This window comes from Triturus cristatus, chromosome 1_2, assembly GCF_964204655.1.
Source record: "Triturus cristatus chromosome 1_2, aTriCri1.1, whole genome shotgun sequence".
Classification (NCBI taxonomy): Eukaryota; Metazoa; Chordata; class Amphibia; order Caudata; family Salamandridae; genus Triturus; species Triturus cristatus.
Window position 1 is genome coordinate 1,081,445,918 of NC_140580.1, and position 20,917 is coordinate 1,081,466,834.

Genomic DNA, 20,917 nt, shown 5'->3' on the forward strand with positions numbered 1-20,917 from the left:
CATAATATAAACATCATGTGCCCGTGTACATTTGTGCGCGATATGGTGCACGGCCACTGTGGAGACTGAACTGGCGATGAGGGGTTCCCCCTCCCGCGGAGCCTGTCACACTCTTCCACGGCACTTTGTATGAACAAAGCTTCCTTGTGTGAAGTCCTGTGCCAGCACATATTTCAGATTCATATCGTGACCCATATTCACTGAAATAATAAACATCTCTCTATTCAATCTCTCTCTCTCCATCCTGTCCTCACAGGAGCTTATTTATGTATTTAATGATTTCCTACTCATGGCGGCCAAGTGCATTCTTGCTAGCCAAGAGCCTGCTATATTCTTGGACTAGAGGTTTCATATTTAACAATAAAGCTTGGTCTGAAAAATCTGAGAACGTAAAATGCCGTTAGATAAAAAGCGAAGACAGACTACAGGGGTCACACTGCGGGGTTTGTGTTCTGCCCCGGACTACAGTTTAGATAGGACACATTCACCCTCACTATGAGTCAGAAGGTAATCCCTATGCACCTGGTACCTGAGAACACCACACCCATGCAGGTCTCACCTTCTAGACAGCGCATGCGTTGTCTGCTGCGAGATGAACTGCAAGCTTACATTGGGCTTAGAGTCCGCACATTGCTTGCCATTGGTTGGCTCAATTGCCACTCGCATTTGCTTGCTTCTTATTCGTTAGCGTTTGTAGACATTCCTTCTTCTTCATGTGTATATCCCGATCCTGGTGCATGCCCTCATACCTTGTGTCCTTTCACTGCTTATTTTTCATGAGCTACATTTAAATTTTTGTTAAAGCACTCCAGGACAGTGCATGTGTTTTCCAGCTGTCTCCCTCGTATACTTCTTTTCCCTTTCCACCGTGCACCGGTGTTCCTCTCTCTTGCCTGTGTACTTCTCCTTCACTGCCCCCAGGTTATTTTCTTGCCCGAGTGCCTCTTCCTACCAGCTCCACATTGATTTTGTTGCCCATTGGCTCCCCACCAGCACTTCATTTTGCTCTCTCTCTGTAACCATTTCACTCCTCCGTGCCTCAAGCTTCTTCCACCCTCACATGCACCCTGAATTACGTCTGCCCCTTAGTCACCTATGTCACTTCTGCCCTCCACCACCACGTTGCTTTGCTTCCTATGCTGCTTCCTTTTTGATGGAAACCCTTCTCTTCATCGATAGTGCTAAAAAAACTTTACTAGCTCACCCTACCCATCTATGAATCTTAAAAAACCCTTACTAACCTTACCCCTACCCATCACTGAATTCAAAACCATTCACTACCCTTAACCCCTCACATCCCTAAAACCTAAATACTATTTACTACTCCTTACTGTTACCCATTCCTGAACCCTAAAAACAACTTACTACCATTTACACCTACCCACCTCTAAACACTAAAACCCCCTGCCACCTTCCTATGCTCTCCTGAACCCTAAAAACCCTATTACTTACACTTAATCATCCATCAACCCTAAATACCCCTTACTAGATACTACTCATACCCATCCCTAAAACCTAAAAACACCTTACTACCCTTTACTCCTATCCATTGCTCAGTTCTAAAAATCCCTTAATTATTCCTACCCATACCTGAAACCTAACAATTCCTCACAACTATGTACTCCATCCATCCCGGAACTCGATAAACCCTGTACTGCCCATCACCCCTATCCAACCCTTAAACCTGAGTATCCCATTTTTAGGTCTCGCTAAGCCAGCGCATGCATGCGCTGCTCTGCGAGAAATTTAGTGAGTGGCACTTTGAAAGTGCTACCACAGTCTTTTGTTGCTGGCCTCAAGCTTGCGTGCACGTGTGCGTGCACGCGCGCAGCCGCCATGTGGGTTTCTGTCAAGGCTCATTAAGCCTTGCTTGCCTCTCTCTTGGAATCTCTTTGAAAATTCTGTGCGCTTTCTCCTCATGTTATCTATGCCTCTCCTCCTGTTATCCCTGGCGCAAGCGGCACCCCGCCACTAGTCCGTGATAAGATCCTTCTGTGCTCGACCAGCGCCCTGACTCTTCGCTGTATTTTGTAATCAGACCGCAGCTTAGACACCCCCCACCTACTGTTTAGGGCTCGCTGAGCCAGCACGCATGCGCTGCTAGCGAGACATTTAGTAAGGGAGTTTTCAAAGTGCTACTGCTGGCATAGAGCTACAGTGTACGAGGCGTGCACGCGCGCAAAGCAGCCATATGGCTTTACGTCGCTCTCCCTCAGAGCCTCCTCTCCGCCCCCTTCCCTGCTGCTATTTCACACCAGTTTTCTTATCCACAGAGCAGCAGATAGAACAATTAGAGAAGGGGCCAAGTGCAAGCACAGAACTCCCGCTTCTCCCCCCTCAACTCCCACAGATCGCGTCTCGCGGCCGCTCCCGCGGCCAATGCTTGTTGATGTCTGGCATTTTTGTTTGAACTCGGACTTCTAGCATGCGTTGTGCGTGCTGTAAGAACGTTTTATGCTTTGTGCGTAGCCTTTGCCTATTGTCATTTACAGGCCATTCCTAACGTCGTTATCTGTTATTACTGCGCATAATTGAATTCTTGTGCTGTTCACGCCTTAAACATTTGTATGTGATTTGATATTATTGTGCATGCGCTGCACCCTTAGTGCATTCTATCCGTATTAGAGCTCGGGCGGCTCCACACCCGCACCCACAACCGCACCCACAACCGCACCTGCACCCACAACCACACAACCACACCCACACACACAACCACACCAAGCATTGGCATAGCATAGCCAATAGGTCTCGCCTTTGGGAACTTATAAGTGTTTAGCCACGCAACAGTTGATGTGGTTGCACCAAGGATATTGTGCTGCATAACTAAATACTTAGAAGGTCCCAAAAGCGAGACCTATTGGCTATGCCAATGCTTGTTTAATTATCCGGTCAGCTGCTAGTTTCTCTTACTTATTTTTCATTCATTTCCTTTCTTATTTTATTATGTTTCACTTGTGAATCCATATCTTTCTTTGTTCCTTATTCTGTATCTACTTTCATCTATTTCTGGCATTTTCTTCCTCTTCCGTTTTCCCTTGCTTTGCTTTTCTCGCCTCCTTTTCTAGCCCGGCTCTTTTCTGGTAGCTTATTTCACTGTATTTTCTGCCAGTTTTCTGTTCTGTCCTTGCTAGTTCGTGTCTTGCTTTCACTTGGTGCCAGTTTTGTTCTCCGTCTGCTTTTACTAGCTGTTCCTCTACTTTTTCCTCACGACTTTTCCGTCACCCTCTTAGAGCTCACGTGCTTTTAAAGTGACTATAATCCACACGGGGGAGAGGAGGGGTGGGGGCAAAGAAGTCGGTAACTATTGACATGCTGAAGATCAGAGAAAGGCGGGGCCGGGATTAATGTATGGTTATGATCATTATGTTAGATTCGGATAGGAGAACTATGTATTAGAGATATGTTAAGGTTAGCCATCTGAAATCTGTGCATATGAATTGTAATCAAATGTCATGTTATGTTTCTGCGTATAATTGTGTAAATATTGTTTATTTCAAAATTTTAATTTTGTTTTCATATTTTAATAAATACGGCCGGGGGTTGTACGACCCCCGCCTTCAAAAGTAATTCCCTTCTCATGTCCCTCATTAGAAATGTGTTTATGTGCAGGGGGGAGGGGGGAATTCGGTAGTCCCAGACAATACAGGGTCCTGCGGCAGCGCGTGAGAGGCCCAGCGGGAGCTCAAAGGGCGCGATGGAGATGGCGGCGGTGGCAGACTGAGACGTCAGGCCCAGTCAGCATTTGTCCTCACTCAATAGAAATATGTCCATTGCCATTCATAACTTTGGTATGAACATAGATAAAAGCACCTATATTTTTTTGATATACATATATACCAATAAAGTACTTGACCATGCCATTATTTTTGTGAAAAAAAATATTGCCATCACAAAAGAAAATAAAAATGTGCATGAAACAATCTATACATTATTGAAATAAATCTACCCAGTACTGCTTGCCTAACGCAAAAAAACACATTGCCTGTTTCACCAAAGGTTTTATGCACTGAAGTGCGTGAAAGGTGTGCAAAGCGACGACAGCAGATATGGATGACGTCCATGAATAATATTTTTATTACAGCCATGAAAATTGTGAAATGTGTTTCACGAATTTTCGCAGGTGCACCCTTCTTTACACCCAGAGACATTTTAGGGCATGGACTAAGTTGGCCCTGGTCCAGGACCCCAGCCTTTCAGAGCGCCACCTGATAGAGACAGCTCTGTTCTTGGCGTGATGACTTTGAATAATTCTTAACAGATTTTTGTAAATACTGTTTTCCTTTCATTTATTTTTTGTGTGGGTGATGTATTTTAGTCTATTACAGACTTACAGAAAGCTTGATGCTAGTTTCACTTGTTTCACGAAGGCATCACAAGGAGGGAGCGAGTGGTCTGGTCCATCGACCTGCAGAGACAACTCATTTTATTCATATTGACTTATTGCTGGTACCGAAGGGACCAACATTTGACAGCTGTTAACTGTCGGTTCATAATTGTAATCCATGTAGAAAAAGTAGAGTACAGGCATTATTTCATCGAATTTTAGAATGTAATTATGATTTAACAGTGATTTTAATCTGTAAGACTCTTTTTGGTGCAACTGACGATTGAATGATTTTAAATCTTGTTAAGTCTTGGCTGCTATCAACAGGGAAGAAAATTGTAATAGTTTTAATTAACTAAACAATAACATTTTTGCTTACTTAAGTCTATTACAGAAATTTGGCAGAAAAATGTTTTTCAATGCCATGCAAAATCCATAAAACAGTTTCTTTTGAATCAAAAGCGGACCTCACATATGAGAAATGCCATTGGGTCACAAAGATTATAAGCAATTTTAATAGTTTATTCAGCTGCTGCTAAATTATACTATTGAAAGCGCATGTCACTATCCCTGAATACTAGCTGTAAATACATTTAGGGCCTCATTTATGGCATTTTGGCGTAGAGCAGCGCAGCGAGGCACCTTGCTGCGCTGGCGTTCGCCAAAGTGAAAGGACAGGAATGCACCGTATTTAACCAATACAGTGCATTCTTGTCCTTTCAGCCTGCACAGGTGTCATTTGGCAGCCTAGCATTAACGTAGGCCCCCTTGCATTGTGCAAGGGTGTCCCTAATGCAGGCAAGATTGTTTTTGTGCAGGAAGATGCACCTTCCCGCACAAAAACAATCCGAAGAGGCATTCCCCTCTTTGTATGTGTTCTGTAGAATTCAGCACACATGCAAAGAGGAAAAACAAGCATTGGCATAGCCAATAGGTCTCGCTTTTGGGAATTTATAAGTATTTAGTTATGCAGCACAATATCCTTGGTGCATCAACATCAACTGTTGCATGGCTAAACACTTATAAGGTCCCAAAGGCGAAACCTATTGGCTATGCCAATGCTTGTTTCATTGTGATATATATATATATCGGCGTGGATGGCACTGTGCTAATGCTTAAAGACTTTGATAGAAAAATAGAAAAGCAGACATTTGAGGTGAGCAAATTTAGAGTGCCGCTGGTGTGGAGTGTGCTCTATATAGGAGCTGCTTTCCACCTAAACTTGAGAACTACCCAGAGTTCTCTGCTTCTTTTTTGCATAATTTATGCGCCAAAGTCTGCAATGTGGCGAGCTCAAGGTAAGTGGTTTTATTTATTTAGTTAGTTATTCTTCACGTTCCCTTCATATGTCGGATTCCACTACCCTCCACCCAGCCCCACCCCGCCCTGCCTCACTGCCCCACAGCATTTACCCGTGCGAGCCACTGCTGTCTCTCTCGTCCGTGTACCTCTCCCCTCACAGTCCATGTTGTTCCCTCTTGCTCGTTTGCTTCTGTCTCCCCTCTCCATGTAGCTCTCGCCTGTGTGCTTCTCTATTCGCGTCCCTGCTGTTCTCTTCCTCTTGCGAGCATCCCCACCCTCCTTGTTGCTCCCTCCGCCCCACCGCCTCTGCAGTCATATTTTTAGGTCTCGCCTGACTCAGCGCATGCGCTGATCTGGCGAGACTTATTGAGAGGGCTCCAAAAAGTGCTACCAGGCCAGCCTAGAGCTACAGTGCATGTGCGCGGGAGCGTGCGCGCGCCGCGCTTTACCACGATTACTTTCACTTTCGCTGCCGCATTGATGTTTGATCGCGATCACTTTCGCGGCCGCACGGCCACTTGGCATAGCCAATAGGTCTCACTTTTGGGACCTTATAAGTATTTAGTTATGCAACTGTTGCATGGCTAAACACTTATAAGGTCCCAAAGGCGAGACCTATTGGCTATGCCAATGCTTGTTTAATTTTAACTTTTTGTTAGAGGGCCAGGCAGCAAATTGCAGCCAGCTCTTCCAATTTATGAACAAAAGTGTTTTATGCTACTTCAGTTTTTAATGTTTCCATTTTGGATTGGTATCATCACGTGTCACAGGTTTGCTTCACGATGCATGGGCATACAAAGGTTTGACACGTGTCCCTAAAAAATGATGTGGCCACATCACAGGGCCTTTTTCCCTTTTGTTCATGTTGTACAGCATCAGCATTGACAGAGGTGATAGAACTCAAAGACGCATCTAATGGCTTTACCAGTCTTGTTTTCTCTGAACACATTTCAGCAGGAAATCCTGCAAAATCCTGGACGGTGCCCTGAAAAAAAAAAATCAGTAAAGACCTGTGTGCATCAGTGTGAGAATACCTGTTCCGGGCAGTTATTCCCCATTCACGAGTACAAAGCTCATATTAGCCTTGTAAACCTGCAGGCCAGAATCACTGTACCCCCCTGTATTGGCAATTCTGGATGCAGGATTATTGATCAAGGGAAAACCACATCACTCATAACGAGAGCCAGGGTAGCCAAGCAACTCACAGTTTACTTTTCTGCAGTGTTTCCACGTGAGATCCAAGTTTAGTTGCACTAATCGAGGACCCACTATTTGATGAAGGCACCTCCTGCAAACAGCTGCACGCTGGAAGAAGTGGACTTAACACGGTTGGCTGACTTCACACCACTGTGTCTACAACAACTGGGCACCGCGATGCAGAAAGTGAGCTGGAGCTATCAGTGGTGTAGCAAGGGGGGGTGGGGGCAATTTTAACTCCCCCCAACACTTCGCTCTTACCTGCGGCCGTCACGGGAGGCAAACGCAGGGACCGCCATGGGCGGCGAAAGGACTAGCTACGCCACTGGGAGCTATGATTCGCTGAACGGGTCGGCAGTCCACTGCCTGGACAATACAGAACCAAGCTGTAAGATGTACTTTGTCAGCACCCTCTTAATAATAGTTATTATTAGTTCATAGTTTTGTAAAGCTTGGCTACGGGACTACTGTAACAGTCCATTGATAAATGTTCTCCCTCCTCAACACAGTAGTCACTCTTACTCCATGAATCATCTTTAATCTCTCCAGGCATACATCCATCGCCCTCTGTTGACACCCATGGCCTCATGTAGAAATCAACACAACACAAACAGGCATTGGCAAAGCCAAAATGTCTTGCCTTTGTGACGCATTAGATTTGCCAGTGCTTTTTGCTGATGCAGTGTAACATCTGCAAAAACAGACAAAAAAGCGAAAAGGCAAGATGATGGGGACACTGCGGGAGACTGCGCCATTCCATAGACATGCACATGTGTGATGAAGTACAGGATTGTAGGCATCGTCATGCATGGGGAATGATGCAGGTGACTTTTTATTAAATCTATTTACCAATTGGATGTAATCTGGATGGGTAAATTAAAAAAAAACTCATTTTAGTTGAGCAAAAGTGTTTTTTTTTTAAATGCAGAGTGGCCTGGCAGAAAAGGGCAGCTGCCTGGCCCACAAATAACCCATAAGTAGAAAGTGAAAGACAGAAAAGGGAGTAAGGAGGAAGAAGAGAAAGATAGGACAAAAGAGACAAAGGGAGGAAACTGGGATGAAAAAAGGAACCCGCAGCAGTGAGATAAAGAGACAGGAAGTGTAGGGTGGTGGAAGAGGCATGAGGTGGATGCAAGAATAAGTAACCTTTCTTTCCTGCAACTTCGGCATTCGGCAGTGCTGGCTCCTAAACAAAACTTTGTCCCCCCCCCCCCCCCCTGCTTTTTTTTTCCATATTAAGCACTATCTTCATCCCCGAACTCTGCTAAACTAGCAGCCACAGCGCCTGAAAAATGTGCAACTTTTCTCAATAAATAAAATAATTAAGGGCACATCTCAATAATCTGACTCAGCTTGTTTGTGTATTTCAGTGGCTTGCAGTAATGCTTCATTGCGGGACAATGAAGAATTTTCATGTAAATGGTCCTGTGTGTAAAATGTTTAGTCAGAGCCAAAAGATGTGGAATGTATATTTTCCACTCTATCTAATAATTGTGAAGACTTAATACATTTTCAAAATAAAAGATTAACTACATGTATGCTGAGGAAGCTGAGAATTTTTTACGAATATTTCCCAACACAATAATATAGAAACGCGCTAAATATTAACATGAAAATGCATAATAAGTTAAACATTAGAAAATGTTCCTTTATTTAAAGTGTAAACATGAAAAATGTTGTTTATTTTCTAAAGAAGCTTTCATTTCTATCATTTTCCACGTACTAGGCCGCACTATTCTTTTATTCTACTCTTTATCCGTTAAGAAAATAAAGGCTTTTCATAGAATAGTGATTTAACGTTATAACCAAACTCTAGGGCTTGATTTTTGTGAAAGGTGACGTTTCCTGAAAAATGAATTTTTTCTTTCCTCACGCCATATGACTACACTCTTATTTAGATTGTATTCTTTGCCACATATACATCATGAACAAGCGTATTAATGAAAATAAAATGCTTGCTGCAGCTTACATTTTATGATATAATCAGTACATACCAGAAATTAAATGTTTTATTTCATAGAATAGCTTATTGTTATTAGATGGGACAGCAGAAAGATAACAGAGTAGGCTTGTAAAAGGTTCTCTTGAGAACCTTCATAGATGTAACTTTTGTAATACGTTGTAGCCATCTCGAACTGACTTCATGCTGACATGAACGTTTACTGTGTGAATCGAGGACGAAGACCACGGACTATCGAAAGATCTCTCAGCAATGGATGCCAATGACACAGTTAACTGGTTTTGCAACATGTTTAGCTGCTGTCTGTATAGTACATGTTCCTAGCTAGAGGGGCACTCATCTCATCTTGAGGCATTCAATGCATCCCAACCCTGCCATGCCCCTTATCACGCTGCTGTGCTAGCCCGAACTGCCATACGCTACTGCTTACATTAATTTCTTTGTTTTCCTTACACTTTGTGACGGGATTTTCTGTTTTTATTCTGATCATAGCTACAGTTGGGATTCCCTCTTTCTCACCTGCATAGACAGTTGGTACTGCAATTGTCCGGAGAACTCGGCTGAGTCTCCACAAGCACCCTTTATGGGGAGTTCGATTTTTTCCTTAGTAATTGGACTTTGCTCCAAAATCTACTTGCTCTTTTCCAGAAGGCACTCTTTATGGGTTCTTGTTTGGATAGGATAGGTCCTTTAGTTTAGAATGGGGACTACCCTCCGAATGGAACACGCTGTTTTTATTTGTCTATGCTTGTTCCATCCAGTCCTATTTCTTATTATTTCTGTAATTGATTTGCCACTAATTTGAATAAAAAGAACAAAAATAGTGACTAATCTACTAATAAGAGAAAATTAACTTTTGAAACATCACCAATCCTCTCTTTATTAACTGAAAATCAAATGCAATTATTAATGTCTTTGTTGTGTAAATCTCTATTCTAAAATGGTGGCAAAGATTCATCGACCTAGAAAAGCGCGGATCTTCTAGGTTCTCTAAGTAAGTTTTAAAGTGACATTATTTGTGGACATTTCTGTAAGATTTCCTCGCTTGTAAATCCATCCTGTAAAATGTATTGAATTGTTGTCAGAATTTGTACAAATATTCTTTCAGTCTGTGAAACTTTAACGTCTGCTTCTTTACCATGTCAGCATCTTCCATCTCATGCCCCAGAGCTTTTGTTTGTCCAAGCCTTAGCAGGAGGATGAAGTGAGGCCGGAATGCTTTTGTCCTTTGTCTACCTCTATGGAACAGTCTCCCCATAATGTGTAGGAATATCACAAACCCTGTCAGAGAGGGCTACAAAAGTCTCACGTACTTTTAATGGACAATAACCAAGATATCCTTTATGGAGGCCATACACTTTACAATACCTCACCAACATAAAGTACAACATAGCACAGCATGCCATAATGTAAGATAGCGTAGCATAGTGTAATGTAGTATAGCATAACGTTGCGTAACATAACAACCCTGCCAACTCACACAGTGGCTCCGTGTGTCACACGATTTCGGCTTTCTTCACACGGTCACACGGTGAGGAGCTGAAATCACACAGTGGCAGGCAAGGCGAGCTGGAAACCACTTCAGAGAGTGGATTTCCAGCTTGTCTTTTGAGGCTGCAAGCAAGCAATGTCCATTAAGGGTGTGAGAACACCCCAGGACATCACCAGCAGCCTTAACAATCTTTTTCTCCCGCTGTTTTTGGTGGAAGGCGGAGGTCGGTGGAGGTTGAAGATGGGACAGAAGGCCCTCTCGGGAAGTTTACTGCCTAAAGCCCCGCCCAAGGCCACACCCGCTCTTCACATGGACAATTTTGTTCTGAAGTTGGCAGGTCTGACATAACATGGTATAACATATCATACCATATAACATAACGTACTGCATTGGATGTAAGTCCCGCTAAAGTGCAAATAATTACATCAGAAGTATTCACAATGCTCTGGAAAGTTTTATTTCCAAATAAACTGACCACTAGCGTTTAAAGAGTGTGAACTCTGGTAGGTTCACATATAGTATGACTTGAATATGAGCAGAAATAATTTTAAAAGCCCACAAAATTGTTAAAAGTACTGCTGAATTCTGCAAACGGTTTGCATTCCTTTAAAAAGGAGTTTAGGAATCATAGTTCTTCTAAAGGGTTCCCAATTTCATTACAAGGCCAGAGGCTACCCTTATGCATAAATCCTTTTAATCACAGGTCTGTCCCCAGTTCTTTAAAATGAGTGTAGTCTTGTGTGAAAATTTCACTGAGAAAAGGTGCAAAACATGGGGATCTTTGGATACTAGATGGAAGTGTGCAGAAAATCATCTAAATTTTCAGTGATTATCCAATACTTGGTATCCACAGACAGAGTAAGCATAGCTACTAATTAGACAGTCTAGTAGACCAGGCGTGGACACCCTGCGCCCTTTCCAAGACTCTGCTCTTCCGAGGAGCACTACAGTGTTTGTAATGTTTGGCATCTTTGTTTCTTGTGACGTGTTACATGCAGTTGTTAGTCACCTGACTCCCCTGAAAAAGGAGAAGGGGAATGACAGGGAAATACTGATAGTACAGCATCGACATCTGAGGTTATGGTGGGCCCGATTCACAAAGGTAAACTTACGTGTTTGCGTAAGTTTACGATTTTTTCCTATTCACAACGATATTTTTCGAGTAGTATCTTTACGACTACAGGGCGTCCACCCTCATTGCGGAGACTTTGCTCATAAAAAGACAGGACTGCCCTATCCTTTTATGTAACGGAAAGGTGTCCTGGCTTCCCTTACTCACAACAGTTGCTTTGGACAGTACCCATCCTAACTTTCCACCAGATTGCAGACTTGTGGAGTCTTAGCAACATTCACAGTAAATCCATAAGTTACTATGACAATCAGCCTTGCACTGACACTTCTGACTTTTCGATAAGAACTAAAGCCACTTTGTCTGAGTATTGCTCGTTTTAGGCTATCAATTAGCTAGTGTCACTGATTGCTAACCTCTTTGATTGTGGTTGTACTGTACGCGTCATTGTTCATTCAAAGTTCCATCGGCCATAGGCAATGCTTGTGGTATAAAAAATAATAATATAAAATAAATACACAGAGATCATGCAGACGCTCCAGGAGTGCAAAGCTAGAAACAACTGGAGTCTTTTCAGGAGGGGAGTGGTCAAGAAAGTAGGGCTTCCCAGGGATGCCGGGCAGGCTTACATTTAGGGAGGTACTAACAAAATGTATTCGCCATTAAATACAACTACATTTTTCATTCTATTCAATTTTCCTAAGTCCCATTTGTCAAACAAAGCTTTAATGTGAGTGTCCACAATCTTCTGACTAAGCAAAAAACTGTTGACCTATTCTGAACCCAGCTCATCCTTACTTGCAGCTAATTTAAGTAAAGAAATGGCACTCGGTTTTCCTCCTTTCAATAAATCGGTCCCAGATGGACTTGAGCAACCCCGACTTCCCAAACACAATGTCCGCCAGAGGGATTCAGCAAAAATCAGCGCTATTCCCCATCCTCTTTAATAGCTATATCAATGTCCCTCAGAGTCACCCACAGACCTCAACATAACTCCCATCTGCTTCGTAAAATGACCAAGGACCAAACACATGATGCACCCACTCTTAGTGCTCGTCCCATCTGGTTCAAACTCGCTGACCATCAACACTGATCAAGCAGAAGTCCTTCTTGTAGGGCGAAAAGTCACCTCACGAAATAAACTACATGATGACAAATTCAAAATGGAAGCAACAATGTCAATATAGCGAAGTCACTCATAGGAGTAAAATCAGATCATTGAAGTTTACTCTATCTAGGGTTAAGCAAACCCAATCACTAGAAAGCAAAGAACGATACACAAGACAGAGAGAGAATAGTATCGACCCGATGCACGCTCACATCCGTATCCCCAAGAAACTACCGAAGACAACGGGAGAATCCGGAAAAGAACTCACAAGTGTAGCAGTCATCCATGAGAACTTGTACGGTGACACCACAACTCCCATGAAGAATAAAACGTACCCCTACGTCTCCTCTTGACAACATTGTCTCTCAACTACAAGAACGCCGCCCTGGGGAAGAAAGAGTTTCAATAGTAGATTAGAGAATTTCAAACACCGCCACAGTCCCACTGGCATGACCCAACCCTGCTAGGCTTCCCGAAACTCCTACAAACGCACCACTTTGCGTACATACATGACCACCAAATGGACTGCTCCGTATACAAGCGAAAAATAAAACTGATTGCTGTACAAAGAATGCAGAAACACAAACGAGAAGGCGGGTTTGTCCTACCTCTTTTTCTGCAGGCTCTGCGTCTTTTGAACATAAGGCCACAGCTCCAAGGCGAGCGGCAGAAGCAGCACCCGCGGCCTGGGCCCGCTATGGACAATCCGGCACACCGCTTTCTCCGCCAGGCTTAGGCTCGAAGACTCACTTTCCAAGGGCATGGATGGCATTGTACCTCAGTTATACCCTACTGGCAGCATATCCACTGAAATCCACGACTGGCCTTCCAATAAGTTCTCAATTTGCCATCATCCTTGGCAATTCCTTTTTGCTCTTGACACAAATGATGAGGAAGCTCGAATAAAGATCGTGACCCTTATTGTTTTTGTGATAAATGGGGCAAGCAGTATTTTTCAAGCATGAATGTACATCTTGCAGATTAAAATATTGGTTGCCTGACTGGACCGTGTGTGGAGCGGAGTAGTACAGAAGATGCTTTTTTTAAATTGAAAGTGTAAGTTAAGTAAAAATGTGCCTGAGGTTCCAAGAAAGCATCCCAGCTACTGTCTGAAAGTGGGAATTTGCTGGGTTTTTGTCCTAAATCCTGCCCTGTAGTGACATACCGTCTCCCCACTATGCTCAAGGTGGTCTCTTCCAGCTCCTCCTGGCTGCTGAAGCGAGGATGGATCTGTCCGGTTAGGACCCACACACCCCTCAAGAAGGCATCTTCTTAAAGGGCCAGCCTTACCACAGTGGGTGCGCACCTTCTAGAAGATTCCACCGAGCAGTGGCTGCAGCTCGGCACTTTTGGAACACCGGTCCAACCGGACTGTATCCTGCTCACCGTAAGCCTTGAAGCAAATCCTAAAACATGGAGCTTCTGGAATGCTCTCTGTACTTCCCTGGTCTATTTGCCATGAACCCCTGCAGCTCTGGAGGGCAGCTAAGACCCGGTTCCTTCCGCCAGTCACGCTGCTCCGTTCTGATGAGATCTGGCTGGACGCCCGGACGTTCTAACTCGAAGAGGCCACTTCAGAGGCATGCCGGCGCTACATAAATATAACACAACTATATATATTAATGTTTTAAAAGGATCAAAGGACTTCGGATAGCTGAGAATGTCGTTTGAAGAATCCTCGGGGTGCTCGGCTGTGCGGCACGCGGGTCAGGGGTCAGCGGAGCTCCATGCTGCCCTGCGCTCACAGGTGGCCCGCCCTTGTTTGGCCGCTCAGGCCGTCCCTGCGGTGCACCCCTTCCGGTGCGCGGTCCTTCCAGGCCCACCTGCCAGGTGTGCACGCCGGCCCGACCCCCTCCTCAGTTGTGGCGAGCTCGCTCTCCTTAATGCCGCTGAGCGGGCCTAATCCCCTCTCATCCCACAAACGTCTGGTATCAGCACATTGATAAGGCGGATGTTAAGGTCAAGGCGGCCATATGGTGTCATTAAAGGGAGCTTTGATGTCATTCGACTTAATGAGTGTTTATTTCTACCCACCAAAGAGTAATTCTAATGTGCACTAAACGCTGACATTTCTTTATAACACGTTTAACCTTAGCAGTGCTAGAGTAACACCCAAATGCAGCAACATGCAGCCGACAGGTGAGCAGTCGACTTTTGCGAAGTGCCTTCTGCGGTACAGCTACACGATTTTAAGTAGCTTTTTATCCGGTTGAGCTAGAAACAGTTCTTTTGTTAAAAACTGTAATTTATTCAGATGATGGATCATGTGGCAAATCCATAATTATGCGAAAAACGCTGCAGCCGCAGAATCGCATAATTCCTGTGGCCGTGCCCTGGCAATAAGGCACGGGCAGAAGGGATGTGTAGGCGCTGTTTAGTCCTTTCTCGGTTTCTTTATGTTGCTTGTTTATATAGCGCCTGCGGCTTCCCTAAAATCCCTTCTAGGCGCTGAAGAAAACAAACATACAAAATAATTGATTTAAAGTTTATGATCAAATATAATACATAATTTACGGTTAATTTGTGTCATTTCATGGTCAGGCTGACATAGGTAGCTTCTAGTTATTACGGTTTTTTTGTGGGGGATTTTTTACGATCGTAGCAAAATGCACTTGACAAACATATGATAATGCTAAATAGTTTTCTATTTTTTAATAAATATCAGGCTTCGTAAACCACTTTAAGCGTTTCTAAGCACTGTATGTACCAATTGTTACTATTACCCAATAAAATAGGTACTATCTAGCTTTACCAACCTTTAGGTTGGCAGGATGAGTTGGTCTTGCCACAATTCATCTCGTGGCCTGCCAATTACTACTGATGTCAGAAGTGAGGGTTAAACTCACCGAGCCTTCTTGCTTCACTTTAAATACAGTAACATAGAAGGAAATACAAATACGGGTTTGTCTGAGAAAGTCTGACCGAGAGGGCCGTTTCAAGGTATTTTTGCAGCCCAATAACATTGTAGCCCCCATTGCTTTTTTGGAAGCATGGCCCATGTTACTGAACCTCTTTTCTATTGGCTCCTGAAGGGCAACAAGACAGTTTCTGTGGAAAGGCTACAAATGGTGTTTCATACTGCCTGACTGATGGAGGAGATGGTGATGTCATAGGTACCACCACCAATCAGCTGTGCCCTGTTTTTTTAACAATGTGCGACAAGCATTGGCAAAGCGGCTAGGTCTGGCCTTGGCAAGCATGTCCAATGGTTATGATTTTGTGGCAAGCATGTGCCAAAAAAATAAAAAGACATACGCTTGCAATATTAAAAATGTTAAAATCACTGACTTGGCTGTTTTACATAAGATGATGTTCAAATAGCAAACCTTTCAGTTGTGCCATGCATTTTGTTATTATTTGCGAAGGAAACTAGTATAAGTCAACACTCAAACAAGAATTCACAACCTAGGAAGATGAATGTTACATTGTCACATAAATACTTTATTAGTACAATTTTAATAAAGAGACAAAAAATTGCCATACACCCGGACATTCAGATTACAGGCAAATTAAATAGCAAATAATATTGTGAACATAAAAACGAAATAAGAAAGCACACTTTGAACCACCTTTGGCACTGAAGATGAGGGGACTATTGTTAAGCAGATGAGAACACTTTGCACAGGCTTTGTACCATCACGCAAAGAGATGCGAGTCAATGAGAAAAGCAAACTAACCCACTGACCCACGCTGTATGCTGCGGTGAGCGAAGACAAATTGAAATGACAGTTTAACAAACCAATGGGTGAAGCCCGGTGACTAAAGCCCTCCTATGTACGTGTGTATGACAGTTTAACAAACCAATGGATGAAGCCCAGTGACTAAAGCCCGCATAGGTATGTGTGTATGACAGTTTAACAAACCAATGGATGAAGCCCGGTGACTAAAGCCCTCATATGTATGGGTGTATGACAGTTTAACAAACCAATGGATGAAGCCCGGTGACTAAAGCCCTCATATACACGTGTGTATGACAGTTTAACAAGCCAATGGATGAAGCCCGGTGACTAAAGCCCTCATATGTACGTGTATATGACAGTTCAACAAACGAATGGATGAAGCCCGGTGTCTAAAGCCCTCCTATACACGTGTGTATGACAGTTTAACAAACCAATGGATGAAGCCCGGTGACTAAAGCCCTCATATGTACGTGTATATGACAGTTCAACAAACCAATGGATGAAGCCCGGTGACTAAAGCCCTCCTATACACGTGTGTATGACAGTTTAACAAACCAATGGATGAAGCCCAGTGACTAAAGCCCTCCTATGTACGTGTGCATGACAGTTTAACAAACCAATAGATGAAGCCTGGTGACTAAAGCCCGCCTATGTACGTGTGTATGGCAGTTTAATAAACCAATGGATGAAGCCCGGTGACTAAAGCCCTCCTATGTACGTGTGTATGGCAGTTTAACAAACCAATGGATGAAGCCCGGTGACTAAAGCCCTCCTATGTACGTGTGTATGGCAGTTTAATAAACCAATGGATGAAGCCCGGTGACTAAAGCTCTCCTATATACGTATGTTATGTATGACAGTTTTTGAAAAACATAGTCTGGCGAGATAGCAAAAGCCATCGAAAAAAAAATAAAAAAATAGATAGGGCCATAAAAATATGCTTGGTGCTTAACCCTACTGTTACCTACCTCTTTTGCCTTTGTATAGAAGCAGCTCAGCCAATGATATTTCTCTATGAAAATGCACTATATGTCTGTGCCCAATTGGGAGATTGAGGGAAATGCAATGGCAGCAGTGACATTAGTTTAATTCACTCATTTAAAACACCTGTTTATTTTCAGTTTTACAAACATGCATATACTTACTAATATTGTTTACAATCATAGGGCCAGATGTAATAGACCAAAATGCGGCAGCAGACTTAAAGTTTTACAAAATCACATGGTTTGTGTCTGGTGCCACCTGTGGGGGCCAGAGGGCAGACAGATGCTCTGGGGCCAATGTGGTAGTTGGGGTTGTTTGCCACCGGTGTCCTGGGGTCTGTACTACTATGCTCTGTACACTAGAGCAACTACAACCCTTTCTACGTTTGACTTGGGTAGCGAGGGAGAGCAGTTACAGGACTCAACAGCCAATCAACAAGCACAATCACTCAATGTCTAGGCAGGTTTTTGTCTTTTTAGAAAGTAAGTACTTTTTATTCTCACGGCCGTACTCAGTACTACAATACTACACCATTCAATCCACTATATAGCACAGTGGTCCCGGTGATGATTCTCACATCTCTCTCCGTACTATCTCTCACCTGGGTGACCCTTGATAAGTGCCGTTCCCCCCCCCCCCAGCAATCGTGGTATAATCGTGACTAATGCGGAGGTGCAGATTCTAGTGCCCCACAAGTCAAATATCCAATCTGCAAGCACATTCATATGAATTTACCCCTGGTTGTTAGTTGGTAGGAATATAGTCTCTTAATCACTCGCACTCAACTAGCCTTCTATTCCTAGCACAAATCCTCAAGAAATGTGTTCTCTCCCAACTCAAACAACACCTGGACTCCAACAACCTACTCGACTCACACCAGTCAGGTTTCTGGAAGGGATGCAGCCCTGAAACAGCTATACTGAGTATAACAGATGACATTCACAACTCCCGCGACTCTAACAGATGCTGCCCGCTCGTCCGCCTTGACCTAACAGAGGCTTTTGATACGGTTGATCACAAGTTACTCTTGGATGCCCTACAAAAGCGTATCAGAGCTTGTCATGACCCACAGGAGGGGGCGCTAGAGAGCAGGTTGTCGGGCGGTATGAATGGGGCAAGTACACTACATCTCCCATAATGCACGGGGAAGAATTCATCTTGCTATATAAGCCTCGCCCCCATAATCACCGGTGCTTGTCACTTGAGCTTTCACCAGCACTACGGAGGAACGAGCCCGTCCCAAAGCTTCAACCATCGTCCCAGTTGCAGTTGGGAGAAATACCGAACCGAGGAGAAATACCGAACCGAGGAGATCTTCGACGACACCCGTCAGCTCCGCAATTCCGCAAACCGTTCAGCGGTTATTTGAATCTGGCGCACTGCGCGCGCAACCTCAGGATCCTGATTACACGGCAGCCATAGCGGCTGCAAGGCGGAGAAGAAACAACGCTAACCCGATTCCCGAGCGCGACCATCCCAGGTAGTCGGCTCACGGGAATCTTTCTCCACAGAAACCTAGGTACCGAGTGGGTACGGACGTAACCCACAACATTCCTTCACAGCTCTCAACCAGTGGAGAATTAACGCTGAGACATTTCAGCGCTCTTGCATTTCCAGTGAGGCGAGAAGCATCAAGAGGAACATAATTTGCCTGGATTCCAGGAGGATCGTCAGACTTCTTTCTTTTGTTGTCAGCTGGTCAGGAACCAGCACTTTTGTCACCACACGTTTTGGGTTGTCCAAGACGACAGAAATCTGGACCGTGGAAGTAAGGGAAGTCCCCTGCACCAGTCACAGGACACTTGTGCTTTCAGAGAGAGAGAAGACATTTACATCTCGACTGATTGATAAGTATCACTTTACGTTACTAAGTGCAAGACTGTGTACTATTGATATTGTTTATTGCTTAACCTACTCCCGTTAGTTGATGACCTACCCTGTTACCCTACACGTCAGTAGTACATGTACACACGTAAGTGAAAGACGCCTTCAGAGAACGGGGGGAGGAAGGATTGAGTGTGTCCTAGTTATACCCTGACGTGTGTCTCTTGTGTTTTCTTTCAGAGTACTGGGGTGGAGTGCAGGAGAGAGGGGTCATCACTGTAATCTACATTATTTTACCACGTCGGGAGACGACTCTACTTTTTGTTTCCTTTGTCCCTTTTTCCCTTTCCCCGATAAGGGTGCCTCCTGTGTCGTGAGATACTCACCACGCACTGGTGTTACCTCTTAGGGGAAAGGGTTACTAAACATCTCATCGTTCCTGCTGTACCCGGCTTCCAGGTTAGTGGCACTCTATACTCCCGAGACTGACAGAGTGACAAGCCCACGGTTTTATACAGCCTGAACGATGGACACTAGTGTAGTGCTTACTTCAGTATTAGAAACACTGACTGCACTGCGAATGGAAGTAGACGCTTTTCGGGGTGAAAACCTAGAACTGCGTAATGAGATGGGCACTATGAGAAGAGAGGTAGCTGGGCTATCTCGCCCGGGTCCTAGCGATCAGAGAGGGGCGCATTATATCAGACAATGGACGCTACCCCCACCAAACCCTAGTGGCGCGAGTACAGGGCATACCACGCAAGCGGGAGGAGGTAGTACTGGATCCTCTACAATACAGGTTATCCAACCGGCGCACTTACCTTTAGCCCCCCCGGAGCGCTTTTTTGGGGATCCAAAAAAGTTTGGCATCTTTTTAGGGCAGTGTAAACTACACTTCATGTGCAAACCAGCAGTATTCCCCGATGACAAGACCAAAACCGCCTTTGTGATGTCCTATTTAAGTGGGAATGCAGCTAGCTGGTCTTTCCCCCTGATAGAAAGAGACGACCCGGCCTTGCGCAATTTCGACACATTTTGCGAGGAAATGCGCAAGTTGTTCGACAGAAAGGCTCACTCCCTCTCCTTAGACAGAGATCTAATCACCCTTAAGCAAGGTTCTCAGGACTTACTATCGTACATCACCACGTTTAACAGATTGGTCTCCGAAACAGATTGGCCCGTAGAAAAACGTACTTCATTATATTATCAAGGATTGAAGGGAGAATTGAAAGATGTCCTGGCGCAGGTGGTACACCTCCCGACCTCTTGCGATGAACTCATTGACCTAACAGTCCAATTAGATCACCGCCTACAAGACAGGAGAGGCGATAAAACTCGAATGGAAACGAGATACGTGGCTCCGCGTTCTCGACCCCCAAGCAATGGTCCATCAACCGGAGGAGAAGGGGTAGAACCTATGCAAATCAGTGGCATAAGGGGACCGTTGACTCAGGATGAACGAGAAAGAAGAAGAAAGCAACGCCTGTGTCTATACTGTGGGAAATCAGGTCATTTCATAAAAGAGTGCAAGGCCAGGACCAAGACACCGTATAGAGACATGAAGGAGACACAGAAAGTGAACGCTACAGATTACATGTCAGAGGCCTCGGAAAACTAGAACGCCCAGACAAGAGTCAGACCCCTTGTTTGTGGCCACCTGAGGAAGAGGTCTGCCCGGCTATAGTCAATACCATTCAACGCGCTGTCGCACACATGAACGTATGCGTCACGCTGACCATACCAGATGCTGGGTTGGTGTTAGTGCATGCCTTGTTGGATTCCGGGGCTACCGGCAACTTCATGGATCAATCATACGCCAAAGAAGTGGGCATACGATATGTTAAAAAGAAAATTCCTGAGATGGTTAAGGCAGTGGACGGCACAGATCTAACGTCCGGGCCGGTAGAATATCATACACCCATACTCCGCATGACTACAGGGAAGGAGCATTGTGAATCCATTCAGTTCGATCTGATA

At 44.3% G+C, this 20,917-nt stretch overlaps 1 protein-coding gene across 6 annotated transcripts in view; it reads right to left on the minus strand.

Moving 5' to 3' along the window:
- GPSM1 (G protein signaling modulator 1) overlaps positions 1 to 20,917 on the minus strand; it is a 982,732-nt gene that overhangs the window by 788,463 nt on the left and 173,352 nt on the right. The window contains exon 1 of one of the 6 annotated variants that reach the window (XM_085613252.1): positions 13,061 to 13,228. The exons of the other annotated variants lie outside the window; for them this stretch is intronic. Coding sequence (XP_085469378.1) covers positions 13,061 to 13,224 — 164 coding nt within the window. The 5' untranslated portion in view covers positions 13,225 to 13,228. Of the gene's footprint in view, positions 1 to 13,060; positions 13,229 to 20,917 lie in introns of those variants that run through there. 6 annotated transcript variants of the gene reach the window in all.